The sequence below is a fragment of the Triturus cristatus genome, chromosome 5_1 (assembly GCF_964204655.1).
Source record: "Triturus cristatus chromosome 5_1, aTriCri1.1, whole genome shotgun sequence".
NCBI classification, from domain to species: Eukaryota; Metazoa; Chordata; class Amphibia; order Caudata; family Salamandridae; genus Triturus; species Triturus cristatus.
Genome location: NC_140587.1, coordinates 803,541,851 through 803,565,766, shown reverse-complemented (window position 1 = coordinate 803,565,766; position 23,916 = coordinate 803,541,851). Strand labels below are relative to the sequence as shown.

General features: G+C 53.1%; 1 protein-coding gene across 1 annotated transcript in view; it reads right to left on the bottom strand.

Moving 5' to 3' along the window:
- Window positions 1–23,916, bottom strand: part of SMCHD1 (structural maintenance of chromosomes flexible hinge domain containing 1) — a 1,955,900-nt gene that overhangs the window by 377,575 nt on the left and 1,554,409 nt on the right. Inside the window, exons 40-41 of the mRNA XM_085605822.1 lie at window positions 12,002–12,087; window positions 11,238–11,360 (exon numbers count right to left, since the gene is read on the bottom strand). Of these exons, the coding sequence (XP_085461948.1) occupies window positions 11,238–11,360; window positions 12,002–12,087 (209 nt within the window). The remainder of the gene's footprint in view (window positions 1–11,237; window positions 11,361–12,001; window positions 12,088–23,916) is intronic.

Here is a 23,916-nt window from a genome sequence, read left to right as displayed (position 1 = left end):
TGGACGGACCGGCTTGTTGTCCCCCTGCTCCGCTTCGGCGGAATCCACGTCCGCGACCGTGTTGGGGCTGGTTCTGCGGCTAGACGGACGTGAGAGGGCACCCCTTCCTTGGCCACGAAAGGGAAAGTTTGCGGGCGTGGGGCCGAGAGGCCCAAGGACTTGGCAGTAGCCCTGGAGTCCTTAAAGCGCTCCAGCGCACTATCTGCTTGGTCGCCAAAAAGGCGATGGCCATCGAAGGGCATGTCCATGAGAGTGCTCTGGACATCCCCGGAGAAACTCGTAGACCTCAGCCAGGCGTGGCAACGAATCGCCACCGTGGTCGCAATTGCCCTGCCTAGCGAGTCTGTTGTGTCCAGTCCACATCGGATTGAATACCGTGCCGCATCCCGCCCCACTGCAAGAGCCTGGGCGAGCCGCGTCCGGGCCTCCTCCGGACACTGGGGCAGCACGTCCTCCACCGTATCCCACAGGGAGTGGGAGTAACGGTCCAAAAGGCATGCGGTGTTGATAGACCGCAACCCCAAACTAAGGGAGGTGAACAGTTTCTTCCCAAACTGTTCCAACCTTTTGGATTCCCGATCCAGGGGAGCGGACGGGAAGGAGGTCTGGGAGGTAGAGGCCTGGATAACCAGGCTCTCGGGTGTGGGGTGCACCGACAGAAAACTGGGGTCGCCCGGTGCAGGGTGGTGGCGCCGGGCCACGTTCGGTCCACAGGAGGAACTGTGAAGGGCTTGGACCAGGTGCCCATCAGAACGTCGGTCAGTGCTTCATTGAACTGCAGCAGAGGCTCCGAGGAGCTTGTCGCCGGTTGAAGCACTTCAGTGAGGAGATTATTCCTCACGGCCACAGCAGGCAGCTCCAGCCCGAGGGCTTCGGCCACCTTGCGCAGCACCACAGAATACGTAGCACCCTCCTCTGTAGCCACGGATGGAGGAGAGATGAAACCAGTGTCAGGGGAGGTATCAAGACCACTGTCTGTCCAGTCATGAGATAACTGGCACTGCCGTGCCAGAGGGTCCTCAGACCCCTCCCAGTCGTCTCCATCATCCGACTCCTGGTATACAGGTGGAAAGGTCGGAGCCGGGCGGTAGATGAATCTGAAAGAAACACGTTAGTTAGATTCCTCACCTTAGAATATCCCCAGGCGTCAGGCTGGACCCGGAAAGATTTTTCGTCAGCAATACCCTTGCGCGTCGCTAGGCGTCGTCTGCGGCTCCGCGTCTGGCATCGCCGGGATGACGTCGTTGGAGTACTTAGACGCCGCCCTAGCGCGCTGACATCCGTCGTTCTTTTTTCCGCACCAGTAAGCGCCGATCCGGGAAGAGCATACCCCTTTAGTCACTTTTTGACTAAACTTTTTTGAACTCCTTTGGTTCTATTTCCAGTCGACCTCGACTCTGGTGCCGGTAGGGATGCCTGGATTCAAACCTTGTGACGCCTGTCACCGACTGATGTCGGTCACGGACCACCACCGCCGGTGTCTCTATTGCCTTGGGGCCAACCACGATGCAGAGTCGTGCCTCGACTGCCGGGCCTTGACCTCGAAGGCTAGGCGGAAGCGGTCCCGCAAGCTGCTCGAGATCCGGCAGTCGGCTCCGCGCCGCTCAAGGTCCCGGTCGAGGAGGAGGTCGAGGGACCGGTCGCGGAGCCGCAGCCATCACCGCTCGTCGGGGTCGAAGTCTTCGCATTCCGGTAAGTCGAAGCACAGCAAGAAGTCAAAGAGACAACATCACTCTTCTGGCTCCCCTAGCCGGTCGCGTGACTCGGCTGTGGGTTCGGGTGGCACCACCCGCGCAGCTCCGTCGAAGCCGCAGGAGTCGCGTCCGACCCCATACCCTCCGGTCCCTGGGTCTGACGCGACTCCGGCGGACATCAGAGACACTTCCTCGTGGCCATGAGGAGCTTGGCTCTGCCGTCGACGCCTGCTGGCCCGACAGGCTCGACTGGGAGGCCTAGCGAGCCGGCGGCTCCGACCCCAGCGCCGTCGTCGACTCCAGTCCCGACGCCGCAGGCCCCCGCGTGGTCCAGGCCTGGATCCCAGTCGCCCTTACGACCCCTCCGCCGGCGCCGACCCCTCCGGTGCCGTCCCCGGTGCTGCCTTCGGATGACGCCGTTCCCCGGTTTAGTCCCGGTCCGGGCCCCGCGTCGGAGCGGCGCCGCTTCCAATGCCGATGGATGACAGGTTCATCTTCCGCCCGGCTCCGATCATTCCACCAACTCACACAGCTAGTCACAGTCTAAGTGGACTCTCATGGGTGGCACAATACATGCTGCATCCCATGGGAGACCCCCTGGTGTACCTATGCCCTGGGTTCCTTAGTACCATATACTAGGGACGTACAAGGGTACACCAATTGTGGATGTACAAAAGTACTTATAATGGTCAATTTAGGGAGAAAGCACAGTGACTGGGGTCCTGGTTAATAGGATCCCAGTCAGACTAGGTCATAAACATACTGACACCAAGTGGAGGTAACCATGAAAGCAGATCCTACTTTTCTACACTAAGGGTTGCCTGGATTCAGTGCACAGTTCTCACCATAGGTGTACACTATATACTGAGCCAGCCTCCTACAGAGAACCCTCCCCTGCTGCTGCAACAGGAGAGCCTCCCGAAGAGGCAGCCTGATCGGAGGATGGATAGCAGCTCTGGATACCAAACTCTCCAAGCTCAGTCAGGAGCCACAAGGATGTCATTATTGATCTTCGTGAGAACTCTGGGTAGGAGTGGTATGAGCAGAAAGGCGTACAGAAGGCCTGAGATCCACTTGAGAGTGAGAGCCGTCTTGGAATCTATAGCGTAAGGAAGTGCTAACATTGTGCGTTCTCAGCGGCGCTGAACAGATCTAACCAAGGCTCTCCCAACAGCTGAAAGAAACCTTGCTCTACCGCCCGATTGAGATGCCCTTTGCGATCCGCTAAGCACCTTCGGCTGAGTTCATCAGCCCCGGCGTTTAGAGAGCCAGCCACGTTTCGAACCACCAGGTATATGACCTGATGTTCCAGCCATGTCCAGAGACGCAGGGCCTCTTAACAAAGGGTATTCAGCCCCACCTGCTCTGTTTGTTGCAGTACGACATGGCGGTGGTGTTGTCAGTGAACAACTGCACAAGCACCCCTCCAGTTCCGTGTCAGAGTAGGGGATAACAATGGGGACCGTGACAGGAGTATTAGCATTGGGACCAACGCTGGGAAAAGTTGAGGTGGTACCACCAGTGCTAGTCTGGATCCATCTGAGGATTCAAGGGGCCCCACTGGAGCTGGGAGCAGAACCTCCGGCGGAGAACCAGTAGTGGCCCCTCCCGAACCGGCGGGGCCTGAAGACACGTCAACAGGAATGGGTTGCCTAAATAGGAGTTTGGCCTCATAGAACTCGAAGCTGGGCGGAGATTGTTCCCGTAAACTCGAGGAGGCGTAGAGCTGGCCCAAGTGCAGGCTCATTAGTGGAGCCATGCCTTGAATGATGATGCTCCCTCATCTCGTCGGATTACTTTGACGGACGGGGCAAAGTTAAAAACCTTTTTGACTTCTTACTCTTAGGCACCATGCACATAACATTCGCCACAAACGACGCCATGCGGAGCCAAATGATGTCACCTACTGGCGCACAGTGGTACTGCTCACAAAAATGTTCCGAATTCAGTCTGACGAATGGGGATAATTCTAAGGTAAGGAATCTGCAGCTACCAGTCTCTATCAGATAACATGTGTTTATTTGGGCCCTGTTAAAATATAAAAATATTTCCAGTGACTACTCAGACTGAGCCAAAATTACAATGAAAAAGCTACTAGTCTTTTCACACTCACATGGGAATGTTATTCCTTTGAAGTAGGCAAGTAGCCCTTAATACGATCACATTTGGGCAAAGTAAACATCCAGCTGGTATGTTGAGGAGAAATCAATAATCCACTGTCACATTTCGAAGGGCACAAGTAAGTTGTGTGCTCCTGAGTCATCACCTTCCTCACTGCACATTGTAAGACTTAGGGAACCACAGTGTCTTAGAGCTCCTTTCTTGCAAATATTGACCAAGGAGCAGTCATGGCTCTGGACTCCTCATCATAATCGAAATCCTCTGCTCTTTTCTTTGCCAAGTTATGGATTAGATTGGGGGGGGCTGGAGCTGAAGCAGGACCCAGTATCACAAAAAACATGTCCTGTGTCCTATACAGTCCTCAGAGCCCAGAAACACCCAGAGCTGGCTGAAGAAGTTGGACATGTAGAAGATTGAACCAGCTTCAAAGAGAGCAGCAGTAACAACTCTGGTGCCAAACGAAATGGAGGCTCAAGGATATTGTCTGATGAAGCTCAGAGAGGGTCTAAGGGACTAGATTGGCCCAAGCCTATAGCAATGTACATTACAGCTAGGCCAGCGGTCTTTCACCTGGGTCTGCATAATGAAGGAGGTTTAAAGGAAATGCTGAGCTTTCCTGAGATTTCCAACACCTCCTTTAATAAATCTAATGCTGACACTCTGCATTACTTTTTGGTGGAGAGTGACAGTGCTTCTTCCAAGACTTCAATGAAGAAAATTGACTTAGAAAAAGTTAGTTGTTTTATTTGCAGTGACGTCGGTGTGAAACCTAGGCCAAGAAAATAAGAATGGCTCCCCTTGAGCTGCTTCTGGACCGGAGTCAAAAACCTTGGCAGTTGCTCCCAAAATGCTCTGCGTGAAGGTGTTTTGACTGAGCCTCAAGTACCACATGCAACCCCTATAGAATAATTTAAGGGAGAGCTCAAAAAAATGAAATAGAGAACGTTTGATAGGTAAAGGCTTCCAGAAAAGTTGTGGTAGAATGGATAAAAAGAATGCCGATTTAGGGATGTGGGATAAAAGGGCCTGACTTCAGGTGTCGGTTGGAGGTTCCACAAAAATGTTGTTAACCAGAAACCAACCAGTGAAAGTCCCTGAAAGCTGAGTAAACCTTATGGATTCAGTCTGTGCCTAGGCCCCATCACTAGAGGGGAGGAACTTGTCGTTTAGTAATATCAATCATTATCACAATCGCAAAGTACAGCGATAAAACCAATTAGTCAAGAGATCTGTGAATTGACTTGTGCTGTATTTTTTTCTGTTTCTCACTTTCAGAAAAAGTCTCATTTCCACATGTGATAAGAGGCTACCTTAGGGACAACAGGCAGATCATGAGGTTGCTACCACAGGCTCCAAATTATCAATGTCTGAAGGATGCCTGGGATAGAGGTCCAAGGATGTTTTTTTTTAGATACTAGCGGACAACAGATCATCTACTCCCAGAACACAGATATAAGCCTTCGTCAGCCACTTGAAGAACAAGTTACTAACCTTCGGTAACGATGTATCTGTAAGAAACATTAGTTAGTTAGATTCCTCACCTTAGAATATCCCCAGGCGTCAGACTGGATCCGGAAGATTTTTCGTCAGCAATACCCCTTGCGCGTCGCTAGGCGTCGTCTGCGGCTCCGCGTCCGTCGTCGGCGTCGTGCGCCGGGATGACGTCGTCGGAGTACTTAGACGCCGCCCTCGCGCGCTGACGTCAGTTCTTGTACATAGCCTTCCGCGCCAGGAACGCAGAGCCATGCAAAGACCGACACTGGTGCCAAAAATAAAATCTAGGGGCCTGAAAGGACAACCTTAACCCTAGATGTCAGTTCGCAGAACGGGGAGGATGGGAGGGTCGGTGAGGAATCTAACTAACTAATGTTTCTTACAGATACATCGTTACCGAAGGATAGTAACTTGTTCATCTGAAAGAAACACGTTAGTTAGATTCCTCACCTTAGAATAGATACCCAAGCAATACCATCCCCGGTGGTGGGTCTGCGAACCAAGATCACACCAGAAAGTCCTGGAGGACAGAACGGCCAAAGAAGCCATCCCTCCGGACTTGGCTGTCAAGGCAATAATGCCTGGCAAACGTGTGTAGCGAAGCCCACGTCGCCGCCTGACAGATGTCCTGCAAAGGGACTCCCCGTCCCAAGGCAGTAGTAGCCGCCGTGGCCCGAGTAGAATGGGCGCGCAGCCCAACAGGAGGGTCCTTTTTAGCCAAGGAATAGCAGATTTTTATACACAAAACGACCCACCGAGAGATGGTTCGTTTGTGCACAGCTTTCCCCTTCTTAGCGCCCACGTACCCAACAAAAAGCTGGTCGTCCACCCGGAACTGTTTTGTGCGGTCCAGATAAAAGGAGAGCGCACGTTTTGGGTCCAGACGGTGGAGCCTCTCTTCCTCTTTGGAAGGATGCGGAGGCGGAAAGAAGGTGGGCAAGGTGACAGACTGCCCAAGGTGAAATGGAGTCACCACTTTAGGAAGAAAGGAGGGACGAGGCCGAAGGACAACCTTGTCCGGATGAACAGACAGAAAAGGAGGCTTTGAAGATAAAGCCTGGAGCTCACTCACCCGTCTAGCCGAGGTGATGGCTACCAGAAAAGCAGTCTTTAGAGTTAGAAGACGAAGAGGGCAATTGTGAAGAGGCTCGAAGGGAGCGCACATCAGGAATGTCAATACCAGATTCAAGTCCCACTGAGGCATTACAAAAGGGACAGGAGGGAACGTGTGTGTAATGCCTTTGAGAAAGCGTGTAACCACAGGGGACTTGAAAAGAGAAGGCTGATCAGGAAGCCGCAAGAAGGCGGAGATGGCAGCAAGATAACCTTTCAGGGTGCCCAGGGCAGAGCCCTGCCGGGCCAGAGAAAGAAGGAAGAGGAGAACCTCAGAAAGAGGGGCGGAAAGGGGATCCACAGCCTTTGCTGTGCACCATGCCACAAATTTGTTCCACCGGCAGGCGTATACCGACTTTGTGGAGGGACGCCTGGCTGCCAGAATGATATCACAGACTTCAAGAGGCAAGTCAAATGGCATCAACTGCCGCCGCTCAATCTCCACGCATGGAGGTGGAGGCTGGACAGGTTCGGGTGGAGGACCGTCCCCTGCTGCTGCGACAGAAGATCCTCCCGAAGGGGCAGACGTATCGGGGGATCGGTCAACAGACTGAGTAGCTCGGGATACCAGTATCTTCGTGCCCAATCCGGAGCCACCAAGATGACTTGGGCCCGGTCGCGCCTGATCTTCTTCAGCACTCTGGGCAGAAGTGGTATAGGCGGAAAGGCGTACAACAGACCGCAACTCCACTCGTGACGAAAAGCGTCGCCGAGCGAGTGCCGCCTTGGAAATTCCAACGCGCAGAACTGCTGACATTGCGCGTTCTCTTCGGTGGCGAATAGATCTAACCAAGGCTCTCCCCACTGCTGAAAGAGGCCTTGCACCACTTCGGAGTTCAGACGCCATTCGTGATCCATCATGCACCGGCGGCTGAGTTCGTCTGCTCTGGCGTTCAGAGAGCCCGCCAGATGTTGAACCACCAGGGTGACGCCCTGGTGTTCCAGCCATGTCCAGAGGCGCAGAGCCTCCTGACAAAGGGTCCACGACCCCACCCCGCCCTGTTTGTTGCAGTACCACATGGCGGTGGTGTTGTCCGTGAACACCTGCACGACACTTCCCCTGACAGAGGGAAGGAAGGCTTTCAGTGCAAGCCGGATCGCTCTCAACTCCAACAGGTTGATGTGGAGACGAGACTCCGCCGGAGACCAGAGGCCTCTGATCTCCGCCTCTCCCATATGGCCACCCCATCCCAGGAGGGACGCATCCGTCACTACGACATGCTCCGGTTGGGGAAGGGAGAGGCTCTTGCCCTTGACCCACTCGCGGTCCGTGAGCCACCACTGCAACTGCTGTGCAGTACCCTCCGAGATCAAGACATGGTCGGACAGGTTGCCGTGATGCTGGGCCCACTGAAACTTCAGGTCCCACTGCAGAGCCCGCATGCGCCGCCTGGCGTGATGCACTAGTAGGATGCAGGAGGCCATCAGCCCCAGAAGCCGCAACACTAGCCTGACCGAAACCCGGGATAGAGGCCGAAAGATGGGAATCAGGGCCTGTATATCCCGGACCCGCTGTTCCGGTGGATGGACCCGGAACTGCGCCGAATCGAGAACCGCTCCGATGAAGAGGAGCTTCTGAGAGGGACTCAGGTGTGACTTCGGCACGTTGATGGAAAACCCCAGCAAATGCAGGAGATCCGCCGTAGTCTGGAGGTGGGAGACGACTGCCTGGGGCGAGCCCGCCTTCAACAACCAGTCGTCGAGATAGGGGAAGACTGGGACCCCTGATCTGCGCAGATGAGCTGCGACCACCGCCATCACTTTCGTGAACACCCGAGGGGCACTGGTGAGGCCGAAGGGGAGCACGGTAAACTGAAAGTGCTCTTGGCCCACCGTGAACCGCAGGTAACGCCGGTGGGCCGGCAGGACGGGGATATGGAAATATGCGTCCTGCAAGTCCAACGCTACCATCCAGTCTCCAGGGTCTAGGGCAGCTAAAACCTGAGCCAACGTTAGCATCTTGAACCTTTCCTTTCGGAGGAAGGCATTGACGTTCCGGAGGTCCAAGATAGGGCGCAGGCCCCCCTTGCCCTTCTTGGGAACCAGAAAGTAGTGGGAATAACAACCACGACCTACTTCTGGACTCGGAACGCGCTCGACGGCCCCCTTGACCAAGAGAGCCGAAACTTCCTCGCGGAGAAGATCCAAATGATCCCCCGAGATACGGTGGTGCTGCGGTGGCATGGCTGGAGGGGTCGTCTCGAAGGGGAGGGAGTAGCCCCTTCGGACGATTTGCAGCACCCACCTGTCCGATGTTATGGACCGCCAGTGGAGCAGGTGATGGCGAACTCTGCCGCCCACTGGCGTGGTATGGGCCTGAAAGCTCGGACTAGGAAGGCTTTGAGGCGGATGCTGCCGGGGTGGATGTGGGCTGACCACGTCGGCCTCCATTTCCGCCACGGCGGAAGCCACGTCCGCGACCGCGCGCAGGTTGGTTCTGCGGCTGGTGGCTTTGCGGACGTGAGGAGGCGCCCCTTCCTTGGCCACGAAAGGGGCGAAAAGCGGAGGTGTGCGCCCGCGGAGCCGAGAGGCCCAAGGACTTGGCCGTAGCCCGGGAGTCCTTAAAGCGGTTCAGCGCACTGTCCGCCTTCTCACCAAACAGGCGAGTGCCATCAAAGGGCATGTCCATGAGGGTGTTCTGGACATCCCCGGAAAATGACGTGGACCGCATCCAGGCGTGGCGGCGGAGCGCCACCGTGGTGGAAATCGCCCGACCTAGCGAGTCCGTGGTGTCAAGCCCACATCGTATGGCGTGCCGTGCTGCATCCCTCCCATCGGCCAAAGCCTGGGTAAGACGCGTCCGGACCTCCTCCGGACACAGGGGCAGCACGTCCTCCACCGTATCCCACAGGGAATGGGAATAACGGTCCAAGAGACAGGCGGTATTTAAGGACCGCAGGCCCAAACTAAGGGACGAGAACAGTTTCTTGCCAAACTGCTCGAGTCTCTTGGAATCCCGGTCCGGCGGAGCGGTCGGGAAGGAGGATTGGGAAGTAGAGGCCTGGATAACCAGACTCTCGGGGGTGGGGTGTTGGGACAGGAAACTGGGGTCGCCCGGAGCCGGGCGGTGGCGCCTGGCAACGTTCCTATCCACAGGAGGAACTGTGGAGGGCTTGGACCAGGTGCCCTGCAGAACGTCAGTGAGGGCCTCGTTGAACGGCAGCAGAGGCTCAGTGGAGCTTGCTGAGGTTTGAAGCACCTCAGTGAGGATGTTGGTCCTCACAGCCACGGCAGGCAACTCGAGCCCAAGGGCCTCAGCCGCCTTGCGCAGCACCACAGAAAATGCTGCACCCTCCTCCGAAGCCACGGTCGGAGGAGAAGTGAATCCAGCGTCTGGCGAGGTGTCCAGCCCGCTGGCCTCCCCCAGTTCATCTGCCCAGTCCTGAGAAAGCTGTGACTGAACAGCCAGAGGGTCCTCGAACCCCTCCCAGTCGCCCCCTTCTTCCGATTCCTGATAAACAGGAGGAATGATCGGAACCGGACTGTAGAGATGGTAGGTCTCAAGCGGCGTCGGATGCGGCGTCGGCGGACGCCGTGCCGGCGTCGGGTCCGGATGAGGGCTAAACCGGGGCGTCGGCGTCACAGGCGTCGGTGGCGCCGGTGACGGCGTCGGTGGTTCAGGCGTCGGCGCCGGTGGAGGAGTGACAAGGTCAACCGGCGTCGACTGGGGCCCAGGCAAGGGCCCCGCGGGGACCTGCGGCGTCGAGACCGGAGTCGTCGACGGCGCCGGGGCCGGAGCCGCCGGCACGCGAGGTCGCCCAGTCGAGTCCGCGGGGCCCGAAGGCGCGCCAGCGGGCGTCGACGGCGGGGCCAGGCTCCTCATGGCCGAGAGGAAGGCACTGATCTCCGCCGGCGCCGCGTCAGCCCCAGGGACCGGAAGGTATGGGGGCGGACGCGGCGCCTGCGGCTCCGCCGGAGCCGCGGGGGTGGAACCACTTGGACCCTCGGCCGAGTCGCGTGACCGGCGAGGGGAGTCCGAAGAGCGATGTCGCCGCTTGGACTTCTTAGAGTGTTTGGACTTACCCGACGACTTGGAGCCCGACGATCGATGGTGGCGTCGGCTAGGGCTCCGCGAGCGATCCGTGGACCTCCTCCTGGACCGGGATCGCGCACGACGCGGAGCCGAGTGGCGAAGCTCGAGAAGCTTGCGGGACCGCTCCCGCCTAGCCTTCGAAGTCAGGGCCTGACAGTCGTTGCACGACTCCGCGTCGTGGTCGAGGCCTAAGCAGTAGAGGCACCGGCGGTGGTGATCGGTCACCGACATCAGTCGATGACAATCTTCGCAAGCCTTGAACCCAGGCATCCTACCGGCACCAGATGTCGACAGACAAGGATCAAAAATGATCAAAAAGATTTAGTCAAAAAAGACTAAAAGGGGTAGCTCTCCCGGATCTGCGCTTACTGGCGCGGAAAAAAGAAGAACTGACGTCAGCGCGCGAGGGCGGCGTCTAAGTACTCCGACGACGTCATCCCGGCGCACGACGCCGACGACGGACGCGGAGCCGCAGACGACGCCTAGCGACGCGCAAGGGGTATTGCTGACGAAAAATCTTCCGGATCCAGTCTGACGCCTGGGGATATTCTAAGGTGAGGAATCTAACTAACGTGTTTCTTTCAGATACACTCTGCTTATTTGCGGCCATACAGTAAACAAAGAATAAGAACCAGCATCCTCATACATGGTTAGTATGGCCCTCAATTTATAATGATAAGTAGCAAAACATACTAGGTCTACATCTTATAAACGATGAAACTTTGGGGAAACTTAAACAAAGTTAACCTAAAACATACTGCTGTCATGTTGAAAACACATACCTTGCCTAAAATATCTTTATTCCTTTTAGGGTAATTGCCAAGGGTGCACATTCTTCTTGGTTGTTTAATCATTGTGTCCTGATCGGCCATTTTTTGCTTTAAGATGGATTCTATGCACTGCAACTGTGGAATAAGTTTCAAAACACAATTAAGAGGAAAGGGTAGACAAATTCAAAACATCTTACTTGCATCTTCATACAAGAAACTAGATCATAGCACCAAACTATGTACATTTTGCTCCACTAGAGATGTTCTTACTCTTGTGAAAACCTTTGTAGTGTTTTCACAGCTAAGAGGAGATCTGAACGAAATTTCGAAGGAAATGTAATGCTTCTGTGCATTTGTCAAAGCCCCACACTTCTGCTTGTTCCTAAGGGACTTTACATCTAACACAAATTATGCATTAGCGGTACGGTTAACCTAAACTGGAGTACTTTGACATACATAGTTCCACTGTCAAGATTCAACATGAATCACTATTGCTTGCACATCACTACGTATTACCCATGTTAGCAAAGGATTTGATTAAGTGAGCATTAATCTAATACTTACCAGTTCCACTACAACACCACACATAGGCCCTAAAATGGTGTTCATTCTTAACAGTGGAATTAAGGAAATTATATAATAACTGGGTGAGTTATTACATAAAGCTGGTCAACACAGCTAAAAGATTGTAACTACTTTCAACATTCATCATCCATGGAAATCTATAGATATTACTTTGTATGCAACAATGTGATAAGCAAGTGATGTCAGCATACCCTGTTTTCTTCTGGTAATTCAAGTTTATGTTTTTTAAGTTCATTTCTTAGAGTGGACTCCCTTGCTTTTGCTTCTACAACTTGGCCTGAAAAGGAAGAGAAAAGCAAAAATGTGATAGGTGGAAAGATTGTAATTTGAGCCTCAGAAATAACAGAGGCATTGAGTTATTTATATGCTCTGTAGAGTAATCAGTACTTAGGGAAGGGCATTTTGGGAAAAGAACATGATGTGTTTCCAAGCAATACTACAATCAAGTAACTTACAAAAGAACAAGTTACTTACCTTAGGTAACGATATATCTGTAAGAGACATAGATTACTTCTAGATTCCTTACCTTAGAATTACCCGAAGGCGTCACACTGGATCCGGAGAACTTTTTCTGTAGCAGTAACCCTGCGTGTCGGAATGTGGCATTGGTCGACTCCGTGTTCGTCGTAATCGCCAAGATGATGTTGCGGTATCTACTTAGACGCCGCCCCCGTGCGCTGACGTCAGTTCTTTACACGACATTCCACGCCAGAAGCGCAGAGCCATGCAAGACACTGGCCACTGGTGCACAAAACTAGGGCCCTGAAAGGGAGTCTCTCACTCTAGAAGTCAGTTTGAAGAATGGGGAGGATGGGTGGGGCGGTAAGGAATCTACAACTAATGTATGTCTCTTACAGATATATCATTACCGAAGGTAAGTAACTTGTTCATCTGAAAGAGACTATTAGTTATAGTTTCCTTACCTTAGAATAGATACCCCAGCAATACCAACCCCGGAGGTGGGTCTGCAAACTAAGTTCACACCAGTAAGTCCTGGAGAACAGAACGGCCAAGAAGCAGTCTCTCCGGACTTGAGTACCCAGGCAATAATGTTTAGTGAACATGTGCAAAGATGCCCACGTGACTGCCTGGCAGATGTCACTAAGGGGGACTCAATGTCCTAAAGCCACAGTGGCTGCCGTCACCCTGGTGGAATGGGCGCGCAGTCCTACTGGAGGCTGCTATTTTGCCAAGGAATAACAGATCTTAATGCAAAGGACCACCCATGTAGAGATGGTCCGTTTTTAAAAGGACCGAACTTTCTTGGCGCCCACATAGCCAACAAAGAGTTGATAGTCCACCCTGAGTGGTTTTGTGCGTTCTAAATAAAATGATAATGCACGTTTTGGATCCAGATGGTGGAGTCTCTCCTCCTCCTTAGAAGGATGCGGGGGCGGGAAGAAGGTGGGCAAAGTGATGGTCTGTGTTTTGTGGAAAGAGGTAACCACTTTGGGAAGAAAAGAAGCCATGGTCCGAAGGACAACCTTGTCTGGATGGACAGCAAGGAAAGGAGGTTTTGAAGATGAAGCCTGAAGCTCACTCACCCTGCGAGCAGAGGTGATGGCAACCAGAAAAGCAGTCTATAAGGTCAAGAGTATAAGAGGACAATTATGTCGTGGATCGATAGGAACACACATAAGATAAGTTAAGACCAGATTCAAGTCCCACTGGGGCATTACGAAAGGAACAGGAGGAAAGAGGTGAGTACTGCCCCTAAGAAATCTATTTACAATAGGGGACTTGAAAAGAGAAGGCTGATCAGGAAGGTGAAGAAAGGCTGAAATGGGCGAAAGATAGCCTTTAGGGGTGCCAAGAGATGAGCTCTGCTGGGCCAAGGATAGAATAAAGAGGAGAACCTCTGAAAGAGGAGCAGAAAGGAGATCCACCGCCTTTGCTGTGCACCGTGACACAAATTTGTACCATCTACAGGCGTATACCGTTTTAGTGGAGGGACTCCTGGCTGCCAAGATAACATTACAGACTTCAGGGGAAGGTCAAAAGCTGTCAACTGTCGCCGCTCAATCTCCACGCAAGGAGGGGGAGGCCGGACAGGTTCGGGTGGAGGACCGTCCGCTGTTGCTGCGACAGAAGATCCTTCCGAAGAGGCAGTCTGATCGGTGGAATCGGTGCCGGGGGAGGTGTTATCAGGTCGACCAGCGCCAATCCGGATCTAGGCATGGATCCAAGCAGACCCTGCGGTGCCAAGGTCGAAGACACAGGGCCCCCAGCCAAGTCTCGGGGCCCGAAGGTGAGCCAGCGGAGTCAGGCTGCCCAAAGATAGCATGCATCGCTTCGTAAAAGCTTTGAAGCTTGACAGGGGTCGGTCCGGGTCCCGGGAAAGGAGGGAAACTCGGAGCCAACCCTTCAGGCTCCGCACGCGGAGCCGGAAAGGAGGGAAACTCGGAGCCAACCCTTCAGGCTCCGCACGCGGAGCCGCGGGACGGGCACCATCCGCATCCCTCGTCGCGTCGGCCGACGGACAGGGAGAATTCGTAGAGCGACGATGCTTCTTCGGCGAATTCTTGTGCTTCGTCTTACCTGAGGTGTGCAAAGACTTCGAAGACAAGCAGTGGCGACTCCGCAACCAGTCGCTCGACCTCCAGAGTGACTGGGACCTTGAACAGCATGGAGCAGACTGCCAGGCCTCGAGAAGCTTTTGGGACCGCTCCGGCAAAGACTTCCAATTCGTGGTCTGGCAGTCGGAGCACGACTTGGGGTTGTGATCGCGCTCCAGGCACCACAGGTGCGGATCTGTCACCAACATCAGCTTTCGACAGGACCCGCAAGCTTTGAAACCGGGCATCCCCACGTGCACCAGGAGTCGAAGACTCAGAAACGGTCTTGGCAAAAGTCTCAAAAAGGTCAGTCAAAAAGTGACTGGCGGAAACGCTCTCTCCAGATCTGCGCTGGCTGGCGTGGAAAAAGAAAGCACTGATGTCAGCGTGCGAAGGCAGCGTCTAAGTAGCTACCGCGACGCCATCCCGGCAACCACGACGGGAGCCGACCTACACCACCTTTCGACATGCAGGGGTACTGCTGACGAAAAAATTCTCAGATCTAGTTGGACGCCTGGGGTAATTTCTAAAGGTAAGGAATCTATAACTATTTGTCTCTTTCAGATGGTTCTTTCAGTTCCCCTACTTGGATTCAGAGAGCTTTAGTCTCAGTTTGGAGTGCAGCAATAGAGTCTTCGTTTTCTTTGACCTGTGCCCCCATATTTCGCAGATCAGCTCGTATCAAAGTCACCTCTGTCGAGACCGTATCAATCTTGCCTTCCAAGGAGGTCTGCGCATTTTGTATAGCAGCCATGATATCTTGCATGGAAAGAGAGCCACCGTCTCCCTACACTGTTTGGGCCTCCACTCTCGGTTGGGCGTACTTGTCCATTTTCGTTTGAAAGGCTATCTGGTGCCCCTTTGTCATCATTCTGGAGCACCTTTACCAATCGTTGGAAGGGGGGTGGATTGGAGGGTGGCCCGCCACCTACTAGGGGCGAAACATACACTTGTGGCCTGTCGGGACCCCAACCCAGAATCTGCTGTGATGCAGAGCACCTTAACACCAGTGCTCTGTAACGTGCTCCACTGCTGTGGTGGTTATGATTGCCACACCTCGTGGCGCCAGCTCTCATAGATCTTTGGAGGGGGTCACAGAGGGGAGGGCGGGCGGAAGGGCAATCCGTCGTCCACAAGGGGTAAGGTAGCCACCTGTGATATGTCAGAACCTCACACCCCCCTGCCGCCTGTACCACCTCTCGCCCGAAAGCCGCTGCTATGTGGAGCACAGTCTTTTCAGTTCCTTGTGTGGCGCAGCACTACATACCAAATTCAATTACCATCCCTTGTGCCAATGGACCATTCCACATGCAGTCCTGGGTCTTGCACCACTCTGTAATGTGTGGCCAGTTCCCAAAAGTGCCCACCCATCCAGATGTTCATACAGGTGTTCGGAGGTGAAGGGGGGGGGTGTCACAGGCCACAGTGCTGTTGTGAGCAAGCAGAAAGAGGGGTAGGCCCCCTCGAGTCTCCCAGTTATTCGGGGACGGCTAGAAGGGTGTGGTCGGTATGGTCTCATGCTCACCCCCCTTCTCCTGAATCCCAATACTTGTGTGTCTTTGGTCACGGCTCTCCCGATTTTTCCCTGCGTCACTCCTCTAGGCTGCCCTCAGGCCTCTACGCTTTTCTGGAGTTTCGACGATCTCCTCACCTCTCCACACCCTCAGGGGCTCCCGCTGTGCGTTGAAGTCCGGAAGCGACCTCCGGGGTCACAGGTGCGGATTCTTTTGCCTCGGGGACTTTACTGAAGCCCGCAAACCCATGGTCTCGCAGTGAGGCATTGGCCGATGCCGCTTCGTTTCTTGGTCGACCCCGTCCTCACGCTGTCTCGATGTATCTGCTGGGCTGCTAGCGATCGGGCGCCCCCAGGGACTCCCCGTAGGCAGACAGCTATCCATCCAGGCACCGCTGGCTTCCCACACACATCGTGGTCTGATTTTGGCATTGTTGTCGGATGACTGAACGGATTTACGGGGTTATTTTGTGGCAGCTGGATAGAGCTTTCCTAGGCTGCGGCCATTACGATTTGCAGTTGTCCCCCCCCCCCCCCCGAATACCATTCTTGTGCTTAGTTTTAACAAATATTAAGAGTGTCAAAACAATACAGAAATAGCTAAAACAACAATATAATCTGCTAACTCAATTCACTGGTTTGTACACAACTTTGAAATGAAGAAGTATATGGGAGTTAGATGAAAAAAAGTATGACAGTGATGTACAAGTTACTTACCTTCGGTAACGATGTATCTGGTAGAGACAATTCTAGCCGTCGATTCCTTAACGTAGAATTATCCCCAGGCGTGAGACTGGACCCGGAAAACTTTCTTGCCCAGCATCTCTGCATGCCGGGGTGTGGTAGCACGCGACTCCGCGCTGACGTCTTCCGCGGGCGTGATGTCAGCGAGGTCACATAAACCCCACCCCGGCGCGCTGACGTCAGTTTGCTTCAGAGAACTTTTCCGCGCCACAACGCGGAGCCATCACAACAAAACTGAGGAGAGCATAGGAACAGTGTGCAAAAAAAACAGAGAAACAAAAGGTGAGGAACAGCACCAGTTGGCACCAAGGTACCAGGAGGCTACAACAGCAAAGCCAGAGCAGGGAAAGAGCAGAGCACCACTCTGAGGAACAACTGTGCAAGCCAAAGCGATAGCACCAGTGTGAGAAGTTGGCCTGATGTATGATGTCACTAGTTCTAGTTGTAGGAAGGTGGATATCTGACCATGGTTACCCCCAACTTTTTGCCTAGTGTCTAGCTGGTTTTTCGACTTAGTTGGCCTGAGATCCTGCCATTCAGGGTCTCAGGCTGTCTGCTCTCTCTGTAAAATGGACTCCATGTACCCTAGGTACATAACCAATTGGTAAGGATCACCTTATTGGACCCTGTACAGTGTACCCTAGGTACCCAGGGCATAGGTGTACCCTAGGCCTCCCAGGGGCTGCAGCATGTATTATGCCACCCCTGGTCTGGCCTTCCAATCAGACACAACTGGCTGATCACTCAGCTGGGGCAAGGTCGTGTAATCAGCCCTTGCTTAGATATAGTATATCTATATCTACCTTATATATAGACACATGTGTACCTATCAGTCACTCCTATGGCAGGCCTTAACAATCCTGGAGGCAGAGTGCTTGGTAACATGTGAGATGGTGCTCTAGCATGAGCTGAGCCTGTCTGCAGCTTTCGGAACCATGTCCTTATAGCTGTTCTATGATATAGCCTACCATATACTCTTAAAGTGCCTTATAATCTTAAATGGTTATGGTAACTATGGTTGGGCTGTATCAAAACATGTCGTGTAAGGTGTCTAACACTTTGGAATAATACCCCCATACCATTTCTGGTGATGAAGATATTATTCCTCCCTTCTAGAGGGAGAGACATGTTAAAATCCTACTTTGCTGTTTAACTCTAACCAAAGCCTCAGCATCACAAAATGGATGCTGCTGCCACAGACACAAGTCTGACCTCCTGCTGCTGGGAGTGATCTCAGCCAGGGAGGACTGGACAATAGGTTTCCTGCTTGGGGAGGTGCTAGCACCTCCCCAGACAGCCTTTAGTGTATTGGGGCAGGGTGGGCTGAAAGGAATGAGACATGCCTGGGGCACACAAGGTGTTCCTTGCATAGTCCAGTTCAAACCGGCGCTGGGGCACTCCAGCCCCAGCTCTGGCGCGAAACTGGACAAAGGGAAGTGGGTGTAACCACCCCCTCCCAGGTCCCACCCATAAGGCGTGACCTAGCAGGTATCCCAGCCCCCCAGATTAGTATAAGAGTGGGAGTTGGGCCTCAAGAGATTAGATTATCCTGAACCTGCAAAACTGAACAGAAACTCTGGACCTTCGACATTCGACGAAAGAAGAAGACTGAAGAATCTCCCTTGTAGCCAAGGAGTGGCTACCCTGTGCAAACAGGCACCATCAAGAGACTACCCTTTGCTTTGCGACCGTTCTACGAGGAACCGACTGCAGAGCCCGACCAGAGCCTTGACTTCCAGACTTCTCCGACCCTCATCCACATCTGCAGCAGAGCTGAGATCCGTGGAGGCGACGAGCGACGTGGGACCGGCTACCTGGGAAAAGTGGCTAGTAATTTACAGCGCAGCTTCTGAGGTACCCTCGAAGTCGTGCACCGGGGATTGAGAAGCCCCAACCCCAAGCACCATCTGCACCGAAGACCAGCCCCCCACACTCCACGAGTCCTGCGTGGGGCCCTTCAGCATTTTCCTGCTTGCCGCGTCTGTCCGGTTGCTTGCCCGCTGGCTAGTGGCCTCTGTGACGACGCACCCTGAAATCTTCTGCGCTGGTTTGGCTCCTCCAGACTGGCTCCCGCTTCCCTGCAAAGAAGAAGCACCCCAGACCTTCCTGGTCTGCACCAGAAGCAAGTCCTTCGTGGGTTCCGCTTGCCAAGGCTTGGTGAGTCCTAGTCCAACTTCGACGCCGCCGACAGCAAGAGCCTTCGTGGGACAGCTCGCCTCCTGGTCCTGGTCGTCCTCGACGCTTCCTGGTCCTCCTGGCTGCAGCGACAAGCTTCACCTTCACCTGCAAGTCTTCACGACATCGCCTGGTTCCTTCCTGGTTCCACGTGGTCACTGGCTAGTGACCTTGACTCTGTCCCTTCTGCTTGCAGGTCTCCTCTCTTCTTGATCCCAGCCTTGGGATCCACCGGACACTCTTCACTGACAGCCTGTCAGCATCTTTCTTCAGGCATCCATAGGAGTCGACGACGAAAACGACGCATCTTCACCCCTATGCACCCGCAGCCTGTGGGCTAGGTAACTTGGGTACTCCGGTGCTCATCAGGATAGTGACTATCCTAGTGTCTAGTTTTCAAGTCTCAACTTCCTAGCTACTCCGGAAGTGTCCTAAATCTACCGTTTTCTAAACTGTACTATTGCTATTGACTTTTACGCATTACGCGTGAGTGTTTCCACTCTGCACACGAATCCCGTGGGCCTCCCACTTCCTAACTAACGCTAGTGTAGTGTAGCCCCAGCGATTCCCTAGGCCTACTCTATTTCCGTGACAGTGGTCCTTATACCACTTACTTAGTATATGGTTTGCGTGGCCCCTAGGGCCTAACTGTATTACTTACCTGTGTGACTTAATGTATGCATAAATAAGACTGTGTTGTACTTACCTCTAATCTCATAAAGAGTGCTGAGGGTTTGCTTAGAATAAATACACTTTATTTTATATATATATCTGTTGTGGTGTCCTTTCATTTGGTATTCAAGGGATTATATATGGTATCACAGCTGGCTTCACATGCCATTCAGAGTTTAGCCTAAGACTGCTCTTGTCCATGCTACCACTAGGATAGCTGGTCTATAAGGTTGACTTTACAACCAATCACCATAAGGGTATTTGGACTGATATAAGGTGTACACTATAACTAGTGACATCATACATCAGGCCAACTTCTCACACTAGTGTACACCTTATATCAGTCCAAACAACCCTTATGGTGATTGGTTGTAAAGTCAACCTTATAGACCAGCTATCGTAGTGGTAGCATGGACAAGAGCAGTCTTAGGCTAAACTCTGAATGGCATGTGAAGCCAGCTGTGATACCATATATAATCCCTTGAATACCAAATGAAAGGACACCACAACAGGTATATATATAAAATAAAGTGTATTTATTCTAGTCAAACCCTCAGCACTCTTTATGAGATTAGAGGTAAGTACAACACAGTCTTATTTAAGCATACATTAAGTCACACAGGTAAGTAATACAGTTAGGCCCTAGGGGCCACGCAAACCATATACTAAGTAAGTGGTATAAGGACCACTGTCACGGAAATAGGATAGGCCTAGGCCTAGGGAATCGCTGGGGCTACACTGCACTAGCAACAGTTAGGAAGTGGGAGGCCCACGGGATTCAGGTGCAGAGTGGAAACACTCACGCGTAATGCGTAAAAGTCGATAGAAATAGTAGTTGTTAGCAATTAACAGTTTAAGGACACTTCTGAAGCAGCTAGAGAGTCGAGACTCGGAAACTAGACCCTAGGATAGTCACTACCCTTGTGAGCACCGAAGTACCCAAGTTACCTAGCCCACGGACTGCGGGTGCATAGGTGTGAACTTGCGTCGGGTTTCGTCGTGGACTTCTATGGATGCCTGAAGGAAAGTTGCTGACAGGCAGTCAGTGAAGAGTGTCCGGTGGATCCCAAGGCTGGGATCAAGAAGAGAGGATACCTGCAAGCAGAAGGGACAGAGTCAAGGTCACTAGCCAGTGACCACGTGGAACCAGGAAGGAACCAGGCGATGACGTGAAGATTGCAGGTGAAGGTGAAGCTTGTCGCTGCAGCCACGAGGACCAGGGAACGTCGAGGACGACCAGGACCAGGAGGCGAGCTGTCCCACGAAGGCTCTTGCTGTCGGCGGCGTCGAAGTTGGACTAGGACTCACCAAGCCTTGGCAAGCGGAACCCACGAAGAACGGAGGACTTGCTTCTGGTGCAGACCAGGAAGGTCTGGGGTGCTTCTCTTTTGCAAGGAAGCGGGAGCCAGTCTGGAGGAGCCAAACCAGCAGTGAAGATTTCTGGATGCGTCGTCACAAAGTTCACTAGTCAACGGGCAAGCAACCGGACAGGCGCGGCAAGCAGGAAAATGCAGAAGGGCCCCACGCAGGACTCGTGGAGTGTGGGGGGCTGATCTTCGGTGCAGATGGTGCTTGGGGTTGGGGCTTCTCAATCCCCGGTGCACAACTTCGAGGGTACCTCAGAAGGTGCGCTGGAAGATACTCGCCACTTTTCCCAGGTAGCCGGTCCCACGTCTCTCGTCGCCTCCACGGATCTCAGCTCGGCTGTGGATGTGGATCAGGGTCGGAGAAGTCTGGAAGTCAAGGCTCTGGTCGGGCTCTGCAGTCGGTCCCTCGTAGAACTTCAGCAAAGCAAAGGGTAGTCTCTTGATGGTGCCTGTTTGCACAGGGTAGCCACTCCTTGGCCACAAGGGAGATTCTTCAGTCTTCTTCTTTCGTCGAATGTCGAAGGTCCAGAGTTTCTGCTCAAGTTGCAGGTTCAGGATAATCTAATCTCCTGGGGCCCAGCTACCACTCTTATACTAATCTGGGGGGCTGGGTTACCTGCTAGGTCACGCCTTATGGGTGGGACCTGGGAGGGGGGTGGTTACACCCCCTTCCCTTTGTCCAGTTTCACGCCAGGACTGGGGCTGGAGTGCCCCAGCACCGGTTTGAACTGGACTATGCATGGGACACCTTGTGTGCCCCAGGCATGTCTCATTCCTTTCAGCCCTCCCTGCCCCAATACACTAAAGTCTGTCTGGGGAGGTGCTAGCACCTCCCCAAGCAGGAAACCTATTGTCCAAGCCTCCCTTGCCGGGATCACTCCCAGCAGCAGGAGGTCAGACTCGTGTCTGTGGCAGCAGCATCCATTTTGTGATGCTGAGGCTTTGGTTAGAGTTAAACAGCAAAGTAGGATTTTAACATGTCTCTCCCTCTAGAAGGGAGGAATAATATCCTCATCACCAGAAATGGTATGGGGGTATTATTCCAAAGTGTTAGACACCTTACACGACATGTTTTGATAAAGCCAAACCATAGTTACCATAACGGTTTAAGATTATAAGGCACTTTAAGAGTATATGGTAGGCTTTATCATAGAACAGCTATAAGGACATGGTTCCGAAAGCTGCAGACAGGCTCAGCTCATGCTAGAGCACCATCTCACATGTTACCAAGCACTCTGCCTCCAGGATTGTTAAGGCCTGCCATAGGAGTGGCTGATAGGTACACATGTGTCTATATATAAGGTAGATATAGATATACTATATCTAAGCAAGGGGTGATTACACGACCTTGCCCCAGCTGAGAGATCAGCCAGTTGTGTCTGATTGGGAGGCCAGACCAGGGGTGGCATAATACATGCTGCAGCCCCTGGGAGGCCTAGGGTACACCTATGCCCTGGGTACCTAGGGTACACTGTACAGGGTCCAATAAGGTGATCCTTGTAGGAAGGTGGATATCTGACTATGGTTACCCCCAACTTTTTGCCTAGTGTCTAGCTGGTTTTTCGACTTAGTTGGCCTGAGATCCTGCCATTCAGGGTCTCAGGCTGTCTGCTCTCTCCTTAAAATGGACTCCATGTACCCTAGGTACATACACAATTGGTAAGGATCACCTTATTGGACCCTGTACAGTGTACCCTAGGTACCCAGGGCATAGGTGTACCCTAGGCCTCCCAGGGGCTGCAGCATGTATTATGCCACCCCTGGTCTGGCCTTCCAATCAGACACAACTGGCTGATCACTCAGCTGGGGCAAGGTCGTGTAATCACCCCTTGCTTAGATATAGTATATCTATATCTACCTTATATATAGACACATGTGTACCTATCAGCCACTCCTATGGCAGGCCTTAACAATCCTGGAGGCAGAGTGCTTGGTAACATGTGAGATGGTGCTCTAGCATGAGCTGAGCCTGTCTGCAGCTTTCGGAACCATGTCCTTATAGCTGTTCTATGATATAGCCTACCATATACTCTTAAAGTGCCTTATAATCTTAAACGGTTATGGTAACTATGGTTTGGCTTTACCAAAACATGTCGTGTAAGGTGTCTAACACTTTGGAATAATACCCCCATACCATTTCTGGTGATGAGGATATTATTCCTCCCTTCTAGAGGGAGAGACATGTTAAAATCCTACTTTGCTGTTTAACTCTAACCAAAGCCTCAGCATCACAAAATGGATGCTGCTGCCACAGACACAAGTCTGACCTCCTGCTGCTGGGAGTGATCCCGGCCAGGGAGGCTGGGACAATAGGTTTCCTGCTTGGGGAGGTGATAGCACCTCCCCAGACAGACTTTAGTGTATTGGGGCAGGGAGGGCTGAAAGGAATGAGACATGCCTGGGGCACACAAGGTGTCCCATGCATAGTCCAGTTCAAACCGGTGCTGGGGCACTCCAGCCCCAGTCCTGGCGCGAAACTGGACAAAGGGAAGGGGGTGTAACCACCCCCCTCCCAGGCGCCACCCATAAGGCGTGACCTAGCAGGTAACCCATCCCCCCAGATTAGTATAAGAGTGGGAGTTGGGCCTCAAGATTTCAGATTATCCTGAACCTGCAACTTGAACAGAAACTCTGGACCTTCGACATTCGACGAAAGAAGAAGACTGAAGAATCTCCCTTGTGGCCAAGGAGTGGCTACCCTGTGCAAACAGGCACCATCAAGAGACTACCCTTTGCTTTGCTCCAGTTCTACGAGGGACCGACTGCAGAGCCCGACCGGAGCCTTGACTTCCAGACTTCTCCGACCCTGATCCACATCCACAGCCGTGCTGAGATCCGTGGCGGCGACGAGAGACGTGGGACCGGCTACCTGGGAAAAGTGGCTAGCATCTTCAAGCGCAGCTTCTGAGGCACCCTCGAAGTTGTGCACCGGGGATTGAGAAGCCCCAACCCCAAGCATCATCTGCACCGAAGATCAGCCCCCCACACTCCACGAGTCCTGCGTGGGGCCCTTCTGCATTTTCCTGCTTGCCGCGTCTGTCCGGTTGCTTGCCCGCTGGCTAGTGGCCTTTGAGACGACG